This window comes from Camelina sativa, chromosome 20 (assembly GCF_030686135.1).
Source record: "Camelina sativa cultivar CO46 ecotype springtype chromosome 20, ASM3068613v1".
Taxonomy (NCBI): domain Eukaryota; kingdom Viridiplantae; phylum Streptophyta; class Magnoliopsida; order Brassicales; family Brassicaceae; genus Camelina; species Camelina sativa.
This window is the reverse complement of record NC_141899.1, coordinates 30,036,524-30,049,842: the sequence shown is the minus strand read 5'-3', so window position 1 is coordinate 30,049,842 and position 13,319 is coordinate 30,036,524. Positions and strand designations below refer to the sequence as shown.

Here is a 13,319-nt window from a genome sequence, read left to right as displayed (position 1 = left end):
AAGAAAGTTCACAAACGTGTTTACAACATACTTCTTCGCTAAAAGAACAAGGAGGCGTGGCTATGGGGCTTTATAATCAACCCTAGGCTCGACACTCCAAACAACAGGAAGTTCAAAATAAAACAACAAGACGTTTTAAGGAAAACAAGAAAAACAGCAAAACATCAGGTACTGAAGTCTGGCAACTTAATACTGAAGTCTGGTGACTTAATTCTGAAGTCTGGTGACTAAAGTCTGAAGTCTGGTGACTAAAGTCTGAAGTCTGGTGACTAAAGTCTGAAGTCTCGTGACTGAAGTCTGAAGTCTGGTGACACAATACTGAAGTCTGGGGACTTGTACATTATTTCCCATTGGCAATGACTTCTAGATAACTCGACGTAGTGATCCATTTGCCTCATTAAAAACCATGCCAAGAAAACCCAGTGGGACAAAACTCAGCTATGGGAAAAAGAGTACAAACTTCACACCTAAGTTATCTAGTTATCATTACCGGGTGAAGTCTTCAAGGTGGAGATGTTAAAGACTTGGATCCTCGGTAGGTTGAATGATCCGTCAGCTATGAGTGAATGAGCTTCCTTAGCCCTCTCCTTAGCTCTTGAACGAATGATCCTTCCCACCACCTCCGGTTTCTCTGCAGCCTCTGGCTCTGTGCTTGCCACGATCATATCATCCTCCCCCTCTTCAAAAGGATTTGTCCTCAAATCGGAATCTTGAAGATCAGTCTGATATGCGTTGTCATGGATCCTCCTTATGACTTCCCTGAAAAACAAGTTAGCTACAATAATAGCATCACCCGTCTTGTGACTTGCAATGACGTGAGCCATCTTGCTAAACCTGTCAACCACAACAAAAATAGAATCTCTACCATTTCTGGTTCGAGGTAAGCCAAGAACAAAATGCATAGAAATATGAGTCAAAGGTTGAGAAGGATTCGGTAGAGGAGTGTACAAGCCGTGAGGCTGTACCTTACCCTTCGCCATTTTGCAGATATGGCACCTAGAACAAACCTTCTCAACGTCTTTCTTCATTTGAGGCCAATAGAAGTGTTCTTGCAGTCCAAGTAGAGTCTTTGACACCCCAAAATGTCCAGCTAGTCCACCTCCGTGAGCTTCTCTGATCAGCATCTCTCTCATGGATCCTCTTGGTATGCACAATCTATCCTTAAAGAACAGATATCCATCCTGTCTATAGTAGTTTTCAAAAACAAACTTATGGCATTTGCCATAGCTCTCAGCAAAATCGAGGTCAGTCTCATAAAGTCCTACTAGCTTAGAAGATAAAGTAGAAATGAGAGTGTACCTCCTGGATAATGCATCTGTGACTACATTATCCTTACCTGCACTTGGACTGAGGTTATCTTTAATGTGTCCCTTGCTCATCAGCTCTTCTTCTTGCTTCTGAAGCTCTTTAGTTTCTACTGGATTGGTGCTGTAAGCTGGTCTGTTCGATAGAGCTGAACCTGGTACCAATTCGATCTGATGCTTTATCCTGCGTAGTGGCTGCGAGCCTGGAGATATCTCTTCTGGAAACTCATCCTTGTACGCCTCTATAACCTCTATGATCTCGCGTGGAAGCTCTTCTGCTGGCTTGGTGCTGGTGAGTGTCTCTTTATACCCAAACTTGAATGTGGTCATCTCTGGCTCAAATAGCTTGTTGAACTCGCTGTGATTGATGTACAGGCTGTGAGACACTTTCTCTGTATCCTTGTGGTTCATGTGAAGCTGGTCCTTGTAGATTTCGCTGGGTGTAAGTGGTAGAAGAGTGACCTTGCGCCCTGTGAACTCAAATGACTGCTTGTTGGTGTAGCCATCTTGAAACACTCTTCTGTCGAACTGCCATGGTCTTCCCAAAAGGATATGACTTGACTTCATTGGAATGACATCACAAAGCAGCTCATCCTCATACTTCCCAATCGCTATTTTCACCATCACTTGCTGCGTGACTGTCAAAGCACCCTTGTTGTTCAACCACTGTAGCTGATAAGGTCTTGGATGTGAAGTAGTCTTGAGATTAAGCTTCTGTACCATCTCTTCACTAGCTGCATTAGTACAGCTACCACCATCGACAATCAAAGTGCAGACCTTGTCTTGAACCATACACCTGGTATGAAATAGGTTCTCACGCTGACCTCTATCATCTGGATGCATCTGAACACTTAAAGCTCTGCGTGCTACTAGCATCTCTCCCATGACTGCGGATTCTCCTTCTTCATCTAGTTCAGGCTCTGGTTCACTCTCTGAACTATCTATTGGCACAATCTCTCCTCCATCTTGAAGAAGAAACATCTTCTTGTTAGGACAGTCTCTGGAATAATGCCCCATCCCTTGGCATTTGAAACACCTGATATGACTTGTAGAGGTGCTACTCTTGGGCTTGGAATCGATTTTAACTTCCTCTTTGACTATGGTTGTCACGGGTTTGCTGTCCTTGATGAAGGCGGGTTTACTGAACTCTCTCGGCTTGGGCAGGTCAGGCGTAAATGTAGACCTCACTCCCTTTCTCTTGATCTGTGATTCAATCAGCTCTGCCTTATGTACCATTTCTTGCACATCTTCATAGTTCTGCAGCTCTATCTTGTCTTGAATCTCTCTGTTCAAACCTCCAAGAAACCTAGACATAACCATGTCTTCACTTTCCCTCAAATCAACTCTGATCATAAGTGTTTCCAGCTCCTGATAGTAGTCTCTTACAGACTTAGTCCCTTGAGTGAGACGCCTCAGCTTGTTAAGAATCTCTCTCTGGTAGTGTGTAGGCACAAACTTCTTTCTCATCTGCGTGACTAGCTGTTCCCATGTAGTGATAGCAGGCTCTCTCTGTCGATGTCTAGTAAGTCCCAACTGCTCCCACCACAACAAAGCATAACCACTGAATTCAGAGATGGCTATCTTCACCTTGTTCAGCTGATAAGTGCCTTGAATCTGAAAGTTGGATTCCATCTTCCTTTCCCAGTCTAGATAAGTTTCTGGATCATTGGTTCCATGGAAAGAAGGATACTGAATTTTAAGGTGCTTCAGCTGCTGCCTCAATGGATCATAATCCCTGCCATGATCTCTGTTTCGGTTTCTCCTCATTGTCTCTTGACTATGATCTGAAACTTCTTCTTCTTCAGAATACTCTCTATCTGACTCAATGTAGATTCGATGCCCAGCTACTTGTTCAGCTCGTCGTGGGCGTATATGTTCCCTGCCGGTTCTGCGTTGCTCTCTCTCTGTACCCTGAGTGCTTCTCCTCTGATTGAAACAAGTCTCTCTTCCCCCAGTAGGTGACTTAGCTGTTCTAATCCGTGTATGCTTGGAAGAGGTTCCTAAGTGAGCCTTTCCTTTAGCTAAACGAAGGGCCTCATTAGGACTAGGTGGTTCTGTAGAACTCTGTTCTGAAGCACTAGATGCTTGAGCTATGTCCTTGAACTGTTTCTCAAACTTGTTACTGAGCTGCTCCATCTGTTGCTGAAACTGAGTAGACATTAACTTGTTTGCTTCTGCTATTTGCTTGGACATGGCTTGATTCAAAGCTTCCATAGCCTCTGGAGATACCTCCATTGTACCTGCAAATCAAAGAAGAAACTCGAAGTAACTTGTTCTTTGAATGAGCAAAACAAAAATAAACTCTAAGACTCTGAATTTTAAACAAGAAAAACACACGACTGCAGACCTAGTATCGAGCGACACCACAAGAGAATCGATCGACACCCAACCCTATAACGAACAAACTCGAAATAATTAAACCCTAATTGCAGTCTAATTTCGAAACAACACAAAGCTAACTCCTAAACTCAAACGAATCAACAAAAACTAAACCCTATTCGATCTAGACACAAACGAATCTCAAAAATTCAAACCCTAAAACTAAATGAACGAAATTAAGCAAAAACTCAAAAGATTAGGGTTCTTAGAATCGCTTAGCCTTGGCACAGAGTTGGCTCTGATACCACATGATAGGATTTCCCTAGGATAGAAACTTTGATGAAGGTTGTAGACTGATGAATGATGATGAGACTCGATGGTGATGGTGCGGAAGTGCCAATATGGTGGAGATAATGATGTGAGATCGTGAATGTAGAGGGATATGGTGATGATCAGATGTTAGAACAATGATTCGATGGAGATAGATTGTTTAGGTGGTGATATGGAATGTAACAAGTGAAGAGTTTCTGAATCACAAAGTGTATAGAAACCCAGAAATCAAGAACGCATTCAAGATATCGGATTGAGAGAAGAAAGTTCACAAACGTGTTTACAACATACTTCTTCGCTAAAAGAACAAGGAGGCGTGGCTATGGGGCTTTATAATCAACCCTAGGCTCGACACTCCAAACAACAGGAAGTTCAAAATAAAACAACAAGACGTTTTAAGGAAAACAAGAAAAACAGCAAAACATCAGGTACTGAAGTCTGGCAACTTAATACTGAAGTCTGGTGACTTAATTCTGAAGTCTGGTGACTAAAGTCTGAAGTCTGGTGACTAAAGTCTGAAGTCTGGTGACTAAAGTCTGAAGTCTCGTGACTGAAGTCTGAAGTCTGGTGACACAATACTGAAGTCTGGGGACTTGTACATTATTTCCCATTGGCAATGACTTCTAGATAACTCGACGTAGTGATCCATTTGCCTCATTAAAAACCATGCCAAGAAAACCCAGTGGGACAAAACTCAGCTATGGGAAAAAGAGTACAAACTTCACACCTAAGTTATCTAGTTATCATTACCGGGTGAAGTCTTCAAGGTGGAGATGTTAAAGACTTGGATCCTCGGTAGGTTGAATGATCCGTCAGCTATGAGTGAATGAGCTTCCTTAGCCCTCTCCTTAGCTCTTGAACGAATGATCCTTCCCACCACCTCCGGTTTCTCTGCAGCCTCTGGCTCTGTGCTTGCCACGATCATATCAGGTTGGTAGAGTTGGGACAGATTTAGCCTCTATAAACTCATTGTTGCTTTGGGATAGTTGTAGAGTACTTCAGCTTACACAAAACATGAGACTTTGTAGGGCAGATAATAGTCAAGATGCGGATGCTCTCTCTACATTTTCAAAATGGCTACTCGATATTGGGAATGGCAAAATCAACGAGCCTAACAATGGAGAGGTCGAAATTGAAATACCCACGGATTTATTAATTATGGGATGTGACGATCCTGTAAAAGCAATTGTTAAAGAGATCTATGGTAATTCGTTTGCAAGAAGGACCGACGCAAAAATCTTTTGCGAAAGAGCTATTCTGAGTCCAAGAAATGATGACGTTGATAAGATAAATCAATATATGCTCTCACAACTTCCAGGTATATTAAGAGTTCATTTTTGTATACAAAATTCAATATAAACGTTTTCTTATTTTGGTTTAATTATATCCAGGAGAAGAGAGACAATATTTGAGTTCAGATAGTATTGAGACTTCCGATACAAGTGCTTACGACGATATGATCTACACTCAAGAATTCTTAAACAGTATTCACGTTTCTGGATTACCTAACCATGTTCTGACGTTGAAAACGGGAGCACCTATCATGTTGCTTAGGAATATTGATCCTAAGGGAGGTTTATGCAATGGTACGAGACTGATTGTCACTCAAATGGCTAATCATGTTATTGAAGTAAGGATTGTAACAGGTAAAAAAAAAAGTTAATGATAAAGTTCTTATCCCTAGGATGTTTGTGACTCCACCGGATGCAAAGTTTCCCTTTCGTATGAGGCGTCCTCAGTTTCCCATTGCTCTTGCATTTGTGATCACTATAAACAAAAGCCAAGGTCAGACGTTGGAACATGTTGGATTGTTTCTATCCAAGCCTGTATTTACACATGGACAACTATATGTTGCATTCTCTAGAGTGACAAGCAGAAAAAGATTAAAGATTTTAATTACAGATGAAGAAGGAAAATGTCAAAACAAAACCCTTAATGTGGTTTTCAAAGAAATATCTGAAAATATATAATTTTCTTTTAAGCATCTAATATCTACTATAATGTTTCATCTCATACATTTGTTATCCGATTCTCAGAGTTTTTTTCCTTAATAATATTATCTTTTTCATATCAAAATCTAAATCTTAAGTTTTAAAAAATGAAAACGTGAAAACATCTTCAATATGTTAGCACAAATTTTATGTTGGACATGCAAGGGTGACAAACCTTATATTAAAATTGTATTTATTTAAATAATATTTAACAATTTAATAGTCATATCAAATCTGAGACACTAAAACGATTAAGACAGAACGTTTAATTGTGACTCTTTGTATTCTTACAAATCTCAATTCCCTTTTTCTTTTTCGATAATAGAGAAGAAACAAGAAAAAACCTAATTTGAAAAAGTCATGAGATTCGATTATATTGCTGAACTTCGTCCCGGAAGAACTAATTGGTATATCCACGCCAAAGTCTTATATTCTTGGAGAATCAACGAGTTCTTCACGAAACAAGTTCTGCTACTTGTGGATGAAAAGGTTAGTGTCGTTAATTGAACAAGATGTTTTACTTAAATTTCAAAATTTAACAGTTCTTAATTATATATAAGGCTTCTTACACAATTGTATATAATTGTGAAGGGTGACACAATCGAAGCTGCTTTTCTACCAAATACACTCGCTAAACTCCGAAAATATATCGACAATGGTGAGTAGTATGATATTAGAAGTTTCAAAGTAATCAATCCAACCCTGAAGGAGAGGAATACTCATCATCCTTATCAAATAAAATTTACGGATGATACAACGATGAAGCTGCTCCAACCATTGAGTCCAAATACTTACTTTCGGTTCGAGGATTTAGATGATATATATCGTTGAAGAATGAATCATCCCATCTCTTTCGGTAAGTGTTTCTTTAATAAATTTATATTGTTATGGTACATTCCGTGAATATAGTTAATTGTATCTTTGTGTTCAGAAATCTTTAATCTTTTTAGGTATTTTGTAACTTTCTGTATTGGTCCCTTCCATATGAAAGTACAAATTAAACTTTTACCAAAAATAGATATGCAACACTTTGGAAAGCTAAATTATGTCTTCTTCTCGAATTAGATGTTTGTGAGTGTATAATAGATGTGGAAGACAAATGAAGACATGAGAGTGCCAATAATAGTAATGAAGTTGTCATCACGCTGTTAAATGGCAGGTAAAGGACATTTACTCTATCTCTAAGACACTTACATTTTCAAGTGGTCTATGTTAAGATTTTAAAAATTTGTTAAACGTGTAGGAATGAAACTTTGAAGTGTCGTGCCAAAGACAATTACGCTTCTCAATTCATGTATTCATGGGAATCAAATGGTTGCCATCTCGTATATAAATCAGAACCTATGTTTTGTGTAATGCGGTTTATGAAGATCGGAGAATATGAAGATATGTAACATAAAATAGTTTTGATATAATCATCAAAAGGTAATCATTATATTCGCTTCAAATTGTAGATGTCTATAGGTGCACCATGTATTAAAACACATTGGCCTCTTCGAAGATCTTTATAAAACTAGAGTTCAAAGGACTGGAGCATCATAAGGCTATGTAAGATGTTATTATGTACATAAAAATCAAGTTGTCTATAATGTTAAAGTGAAATTGTTTATTACACTTTATATATTTACATGTCTGAATTCGCAGGGCGTTATTACATAAATCATGTGATGGAGCATCAAGGTGAAAGCTCAGGAACTCAGATGTAAACAATGGAGCCTTGAAAATCTTTTTTTTTTGTATATTTGAATGTCTAAAAATTCTAAATGTTTGTACTAACCGCTACTTGAAATCCAAATATGGATTACGCTCATCTTTATTTTGTAACTGAGATAACACATTATAATATTGATCTTTTGGAATTTGCTTATGCTTAAGAAAATTTTGAATTTACTTATTGAATCTTAATATCTATTTACTACAGTTTAATTGTTTATTTATAAGACTTAACTAATATTTTACATTGAGAATATTCTGGATCTTTAGAAAGTAAACCCTTTTGTTTATGTGCAAATACAAAAAGTTCTTGACAATCAAATAAAACATTATAAACTTTTTTTAAAAGATAAAACACCATATTTTAAGATATCAATTATTACATATTAAATAAGAAAAAGCAGCATATACTAAAGTATCAAAACCATTTTTCTTAAGATCTTATTACCGCGCTTACGCGTTGATACCTTCCTAGTTAATTATTAAAGGAATGCAGTGAATAACAAAAAAACTTTATAATTTAACTACTAACTATTCTAACCGCATACAATATATATTATATATTATATAATAATTATAAATCTAACCTTTGTCACCACCCTCTATCAATACCATCATTACCGGCCAACTCTTGCGATCACCACCTCCTGCCAACTCCGATGACCATCAACTCTGGCAGCCACCACCTTCGATTATCTCCGGTCATTTCCGGCCACCTTTTCTGGTCGTCAGCCGCCGGCTATCACTATCACCAACCACCATCATCAAACAAGGTAATTTTTTCTACTTTTAATTTTATTTTTCTAACTTTTTCAAATAACATGCTATATTTTTAATTCAATAATTGAATTTGGTTTTTTTTTTTCAACCATTGGATCATAGCAGGCTGGTCCATTAGCCAAATCCTTACATTCGTAGTAAGCGGGACTCGATCTCTGATGTGATGGTGCATTATGCATTAAGGACTTACTATTGAACACTGCACTAAAATCATTTCACATAATTGAATTTGGTTATTAGGCAAATTGACCTTAATTATTATGGAGCAGACCCAAAAAACACGAAGACCTGGCTGAGCTTGAACAATATTTTTTCTAATGGTGGGGGATAAACAGCATGCAGCCGTACACTCGTCGGAACATGTTCGTCGCGTCCGCCACATCTCCCACGTATGATCTCATCTGTTTTCTGTCGCCACGTCTTATAATTACAGTAAAACTTTTGTAAAACAATTTTGTTTTTCGTTACAAACATTTTATCTTTAGCATGAATACATAATTGGCCAAAGTCTTTCGAAACTCATCATTTTCTCAGTTCGAATGTGACCATGATCCCATTATATTACGATCTAATCAACTGATATATAGCTTATCAATAACAAAAAAAAAAATATTATAATTTTGTTGACAAATAGCGTATCCATCCGCAAAGATGACATCTACAAATAATGGTTTAGTTTTTCTTGTTATATATATATAAATTGTATACAAATAAATACATAAAAGATTTGTCCTGTTGCTAATGCATGTGCCTATCTCAAAGATGTTGTGTAAGACACATGCACAAGAATAAGCCATGCAAATTAAAATGTGTCAACTCCGTTCATTGATACGTTTTCTTTATTACAGCGTGAATCCAAAATTTATTTTCCGATGAAGACATATAAGTAGCGTTTTAAGTGAAGTGTAAAACTAATGTACATAGTCGATTCTACAAACCTGGTTCAATTCTTAATAAATTTATTCTCAACAACTTTTAATAACCAAAATTTAAATAAAATATCCTATAAATAGCAAGCTTCACATAACACAAGTGAGAAACCACAAAAAGTAAGTAAGAAAAATAACACAAAATGGATCGAGTCTCTTCTCTTCTTTCTTTCTCCTTAACACTTCTGATATTTTTCCATGGCTACACAGCTCAGCAGTTTCCAAACGAGTGCCAGCTCGACCAGCTCAATGCCCTCGAGCCATCACACGTACTGAAGAGTGAGGCTGGTCGCATCGAGGTGTGGGACCACCACGCTCCACAGCTCCAATGCTCAGGCGTCTCCTTCGCACGTTATATCATCGAGTCTAAGGGTCTCTACTTGCCCTCTTTCGTTAACACCGCAAAGCTCTCCTTCGTGGCTCAAGGTACGTACAATTCTTTCTATTTCGAGATTCGAATTTGTGACTCTATGTAAATTATTCTCAAGCACATGCCTAATATAATATTCTCTAGGATAACTTTTAACTAAATCTATGTAAATTATTTGATACACTATATATAGGAAGAGGTCTTATGGGAAAAGTGATCCCGGGATGCGCCGAGACATTCCAAGACTCATCAGTGTTCCAACCACGCCAAGGCAGACAGTTCGAGGGTCAGGGTGAAGAAGGTCAAAGCCAAAGGTTCCATGACATGCACCAGAAAGTGGAGCACATAAGGAGCGGTGACACCATTGCCACAACACCCGGCGTAGCACAGTGGTTCTACAACGACGGACAGCAACCACTTGTCATCGTCAGCGTCTTTGATCTAGCCAGTCATCAGAACCAGCTCGACCGCAACCCAAGGGTACATATAAACCAAAACCTCAAAAAAATATCATTATCTAGTCACAAAATAACAGAAAGTGATGTGGTTTTTTTTGGTGTGTGTTATGAAGCCATTTTACTTAGCTGGAAACAACCCACAAGGCCAAGAATGGCTACAAGGACGAAGGCAACAGCCACAAAAGAACATTTTCAGTGGGTTCGGACCCGAGGTTATTGCTCAAGCTTTGAAGATCGATCTTCAGACAGCGCAACAACTTCAGAACCAAGATGACAACCGTGGAAACATTGTCCGAGTACAAGGTCCATTCGGTGTCATTAGGCCACCTTTGAGGGGCCAGAGACCTCAGGAGGAGGAAGAAGAAAGAGTAGGTAACGGTTTAGAGGAGACCATATGCAGTGCCAGGTCCGTTGATAACCTCGATGACCCTTCTCGTGCTGACGTGTACAAGCCACAGCTCGGCTACATCAGCACTCTAAACAGTTACGATCTCCCCATCCTTCGCTTCATCCGTCTCTCAGCCCTCCGTGGATCTATCCGTCAAGTAAGTTAAAAAATGTTATATATATTATTATCTAACTAAGCTAAAGCCAAAGTAACTTTTGCATGCATATGAATGAGGGTGGACATTTTGATTCGGTTCGCTATAATATGTCCATTTCTACATTTAAACATGACTCTTGAAACGTGTGTGGGTGTAGAACGCAATGGTGCTTCCACAGTGGAACGCAAACGCCAACTCGGTTCTTTACGTTACAGACGGGGAAGCCCAAGTACAGATCGTAAACGACAACGGTGACAGAGTGTTCGACGGACAAGTCTCTCAAGGACAGCTTATTGTCGTACCTCAGGGTTTCTCCGTGGTGAAACGCGCAACAAGCGACCAGTTCCGGTGGGTCGAGTTCAAAACAAACGCAAACGCACAAATCAACACTCTTGCGGGACGAACCTCAGTGTTGAGAGGTTTACCATTGGCGGTCATAACCAATGGATTCCAAATCTCACACGAAGAGGCAAAGAGGGTTAAGTTCAACACACTCGAAACCACTTTGACACACAGCAGTGGCCCAGCTAGCTACGGAAGGCCAAGGGTGGCTACAGCTTAGGAGCTTAAATCTGCGGTGTGTTTAATAGTGAGCCTATACTGTAAAAGGAAGTTAAATAGTAGTAATAGTAATAATGTACCAAAATGTAACTGGTTTTGTTGAGGTTTTTTACGTTTCTGAATAAAATCTCTTTTTGTCTTTCTCAATTGTCTTCTATTTTACCACTGTTTAATTTTTTATAACCTTTATAGTTTACATGTTACCCGTAATTGATTGAAGTCTTGGAAACTTAACATTTTCTCCAGTTCGAGTACGTGTCTGTTAAATTACGATCTTGTGAAAAGTAAAATCAAAATCAAAAATCAAATGTAAGATATGTATGGAGGTGTTCAACGTAATAGTATACGGTTTATGTACGATGTAATTTGAAATGTAGAGGTAAAAGATGTTGTTCGTAACGGGAGATTGTGATTTGTGTGGGTACAATAAGTTGATTGTGGGACACTAGCTCGGTCCCAGGGTCAGATCTATTGTGGCTTCTGGAAAACTTCGATTTTAGGAAATATAGTTGTATATATAATTCTTTTTTAAAAAAAAAAAACTGATTTAACTATCTATATCACTAACAGCACCTCTATCAGTTATATTTGATGAGTATATACAGAATTTTCTATAATTAATTTTAATATTATTTAATTGTAGAGTACCAAAAAATATGTCTTAAATGTCTACTTGAAGACATTTTTATTCACTTTGGACACTTTTGAACAATCTAAAAACACTTGATTAAATAACACTCACAACAAAATAACCAATGGAGATGGTCTAAAGAACACTTATATTTTTGGCTAAATATCTTTAGAAGTATTCATAGTTAAGTGTGTTTGAGATATAGCAATTTATTTTGCCAAACAAAAAAAAGTAGAGCAATTTCTGGACGTGAATTACACTATACATATGGATGGAACAATTGCAAATAGAAAAAAAAAAAAAAAAAACAAGTTATCCTACATATCAAAATGGTCAAACTTTGGCCCACTTTGATCCACAGTTTTTTTTTTCTGGCAACCAACTTGATCCTTAATTCATCGCTTGTAAAAGTATAAATTAATCTGTAAAGCATAAACTGTTAAATGCTGATGATAATTATTGAAGCTTTGTACCAAAATGCTACCAAAATGCTTGAAACATTGTAAATCTCATATTTGCTATCACCAAATATAACTGTCCCAAGACAGAGAATTTGGCTAGTCATTTAGAAGCAAAGAGAAGATGTAATTGAAGAGGGTTGCTTGCTAAGTAATAAAAAACCGCAACCAAATAAATTTTTAGATTTTTAATTATATGTACGATAAGCAAGTTTGATATACTCTTCTTCATAATAATTATATCATTTAATAACTTATTATTTATGTAGATGTCAAAGTTACTTATTAAACTAAAATCAAACAAAATTGTGTCAAACCAAAACCAAATTTCAATGGTTTTAAAATTTATACAAAATAAAAACATTTGAAAAACCAAAAAAAAAAAAAGTGAATCCAAACCAAATTGTAAAACTGTATTGCTACTGTCTACTCCACGTCTCCATCCATGCACCCACCTCAGCCCCAGCCCCATCGCCAGCAACTTTAGCCCCAGTTCCGGCCCCAAACTTAAAGGGATAGGAAATGAGTGTAATAGACTGAGATTTTTTTTTCATCAAAAATTTATAATATATTCGGTAAATCATCATATAAATTGCTTATCATCCAATCAAGAGGATTAAAAGTTAAAACTATCCACATAAAAAATTGAATAATTAAAAAATATAATTTTGTAAGCTACTATAGTATAATTTATTTTATTAAAAAAAATTTCTATTGTATATTTTAAAAACCTTTAAAATGATTACATTAATAAAAGTTTAAATCCATTTTATAATATTGTTTCCATATGCTTTTCACATTCAAATATATTATTGTTGGTTCAGGTAAGTTATTTATTGAGATTAACAGAAGCAAGGAAGCAACATATGATGTATATACCACTAATATCACTAATATCAAAACTCATCACAATTTCAAGCGATTCAAGTC

General features: G+C 37.3%; 2 protein-coding genes across 3 annotated transcripts; both read left to right on the top strand.

Moving 5' to 3' along the window:
* Positions 1–4,967: 4,967 nt before the first annotated feature.
* On the top strand, positions 4,968–7,650 carry LOC147919620 (uncharacterized). The gene is made up of 3 exons (XM_087504026.1): positions 4,968–5,271; positions 5,345–5,599; positions 7,589–7,650. Exons 1-3 carry the CDS (start codon positions 4,968–4,970, stop codon positions 7,648–7,650), a joined length of 621 nt encoding a protein of 206 aa, XP_087360152.1.
* A 1,571-nt stretch (positions 7,651–9,221) lies between these two features.
* On the top strand, positions 9,222–11,447 carry LOC147919619 (12S seed storage protein CRA1-like). Of its 2 annotated transcripts, XM_087505093.1 has the most exons (5): positions 9,222–9,486; positions 9,577–9,792; positions 9,930–10,216; positions 10,308–10,739; positions 10,897–11,447. In XM_087505093.1, exons 3-5 carry the CDS (start codon positions 9,941–9,943, stop codon positions 11,299–11,301), a joined length of 1,113 nt encoding a protein of 370 aa, XP_087361219.1. In that variant the 5' UTR covers positions 9,222–9,486; positions 9,577–9,792; positions 9,930–9,940; the 3' UTR covers positions 11,302–11,447. The 2 variants fall into 2 exon arrangements, with proteins under 2 accessions (XP_087361219.1, XP_087361218.1); XM_087505092.1 differs by having other exon boundaries at positions 9,309–9,792.
* Positions 11,448–13,319: the final 1,872 nt, after the last annotated feature.

Bases quoted from the DNA above. Each gene is read 5' to 3' on its own strand.
- LOC147919620 (XM_087504026.1), top strand. From the start codon at position 4,968: ATGAGACTTTGTAGGGCAGATAATAGTCAAGATGCGGATGCTCTCTCT. The intron at 5,272-5,344 runs GTATATTAAGAG...AATTATATCCAG, and splicing joins TATGCTCTCACAACTTCCAG to GAGAAGAGAGACAATATTTG. The intron at 5,600-7,588 runs GTAAAAAAAAAA...CTGAATTCGCAG, and splicing joins TGAAGTAAGGATTGTAACAG to GGCGTTATTACATAAATCAT.
- LOC147919619 (XM_087505092.1), top strand. From the start codon at position 9,510: ATGGATCGAGTCTCTTCTCTTCTTTCTTTCTCCTTAACACTTCTGATA. The intron at 9,793-9,929 runs GTACGTACAATT...CACTATATATAG, and splicing joins GCTCTCCTTCGTGGCTCAAG to GAAGAGGTCTTATGGGAAAA. The intron at 10,217-10,307 runs GTACATATAAAC...TGTGTTATGAAG, and splicing joins AGCTCGACCGCAACCCAAGG to CCATTTTACTTAGCTGGAAA.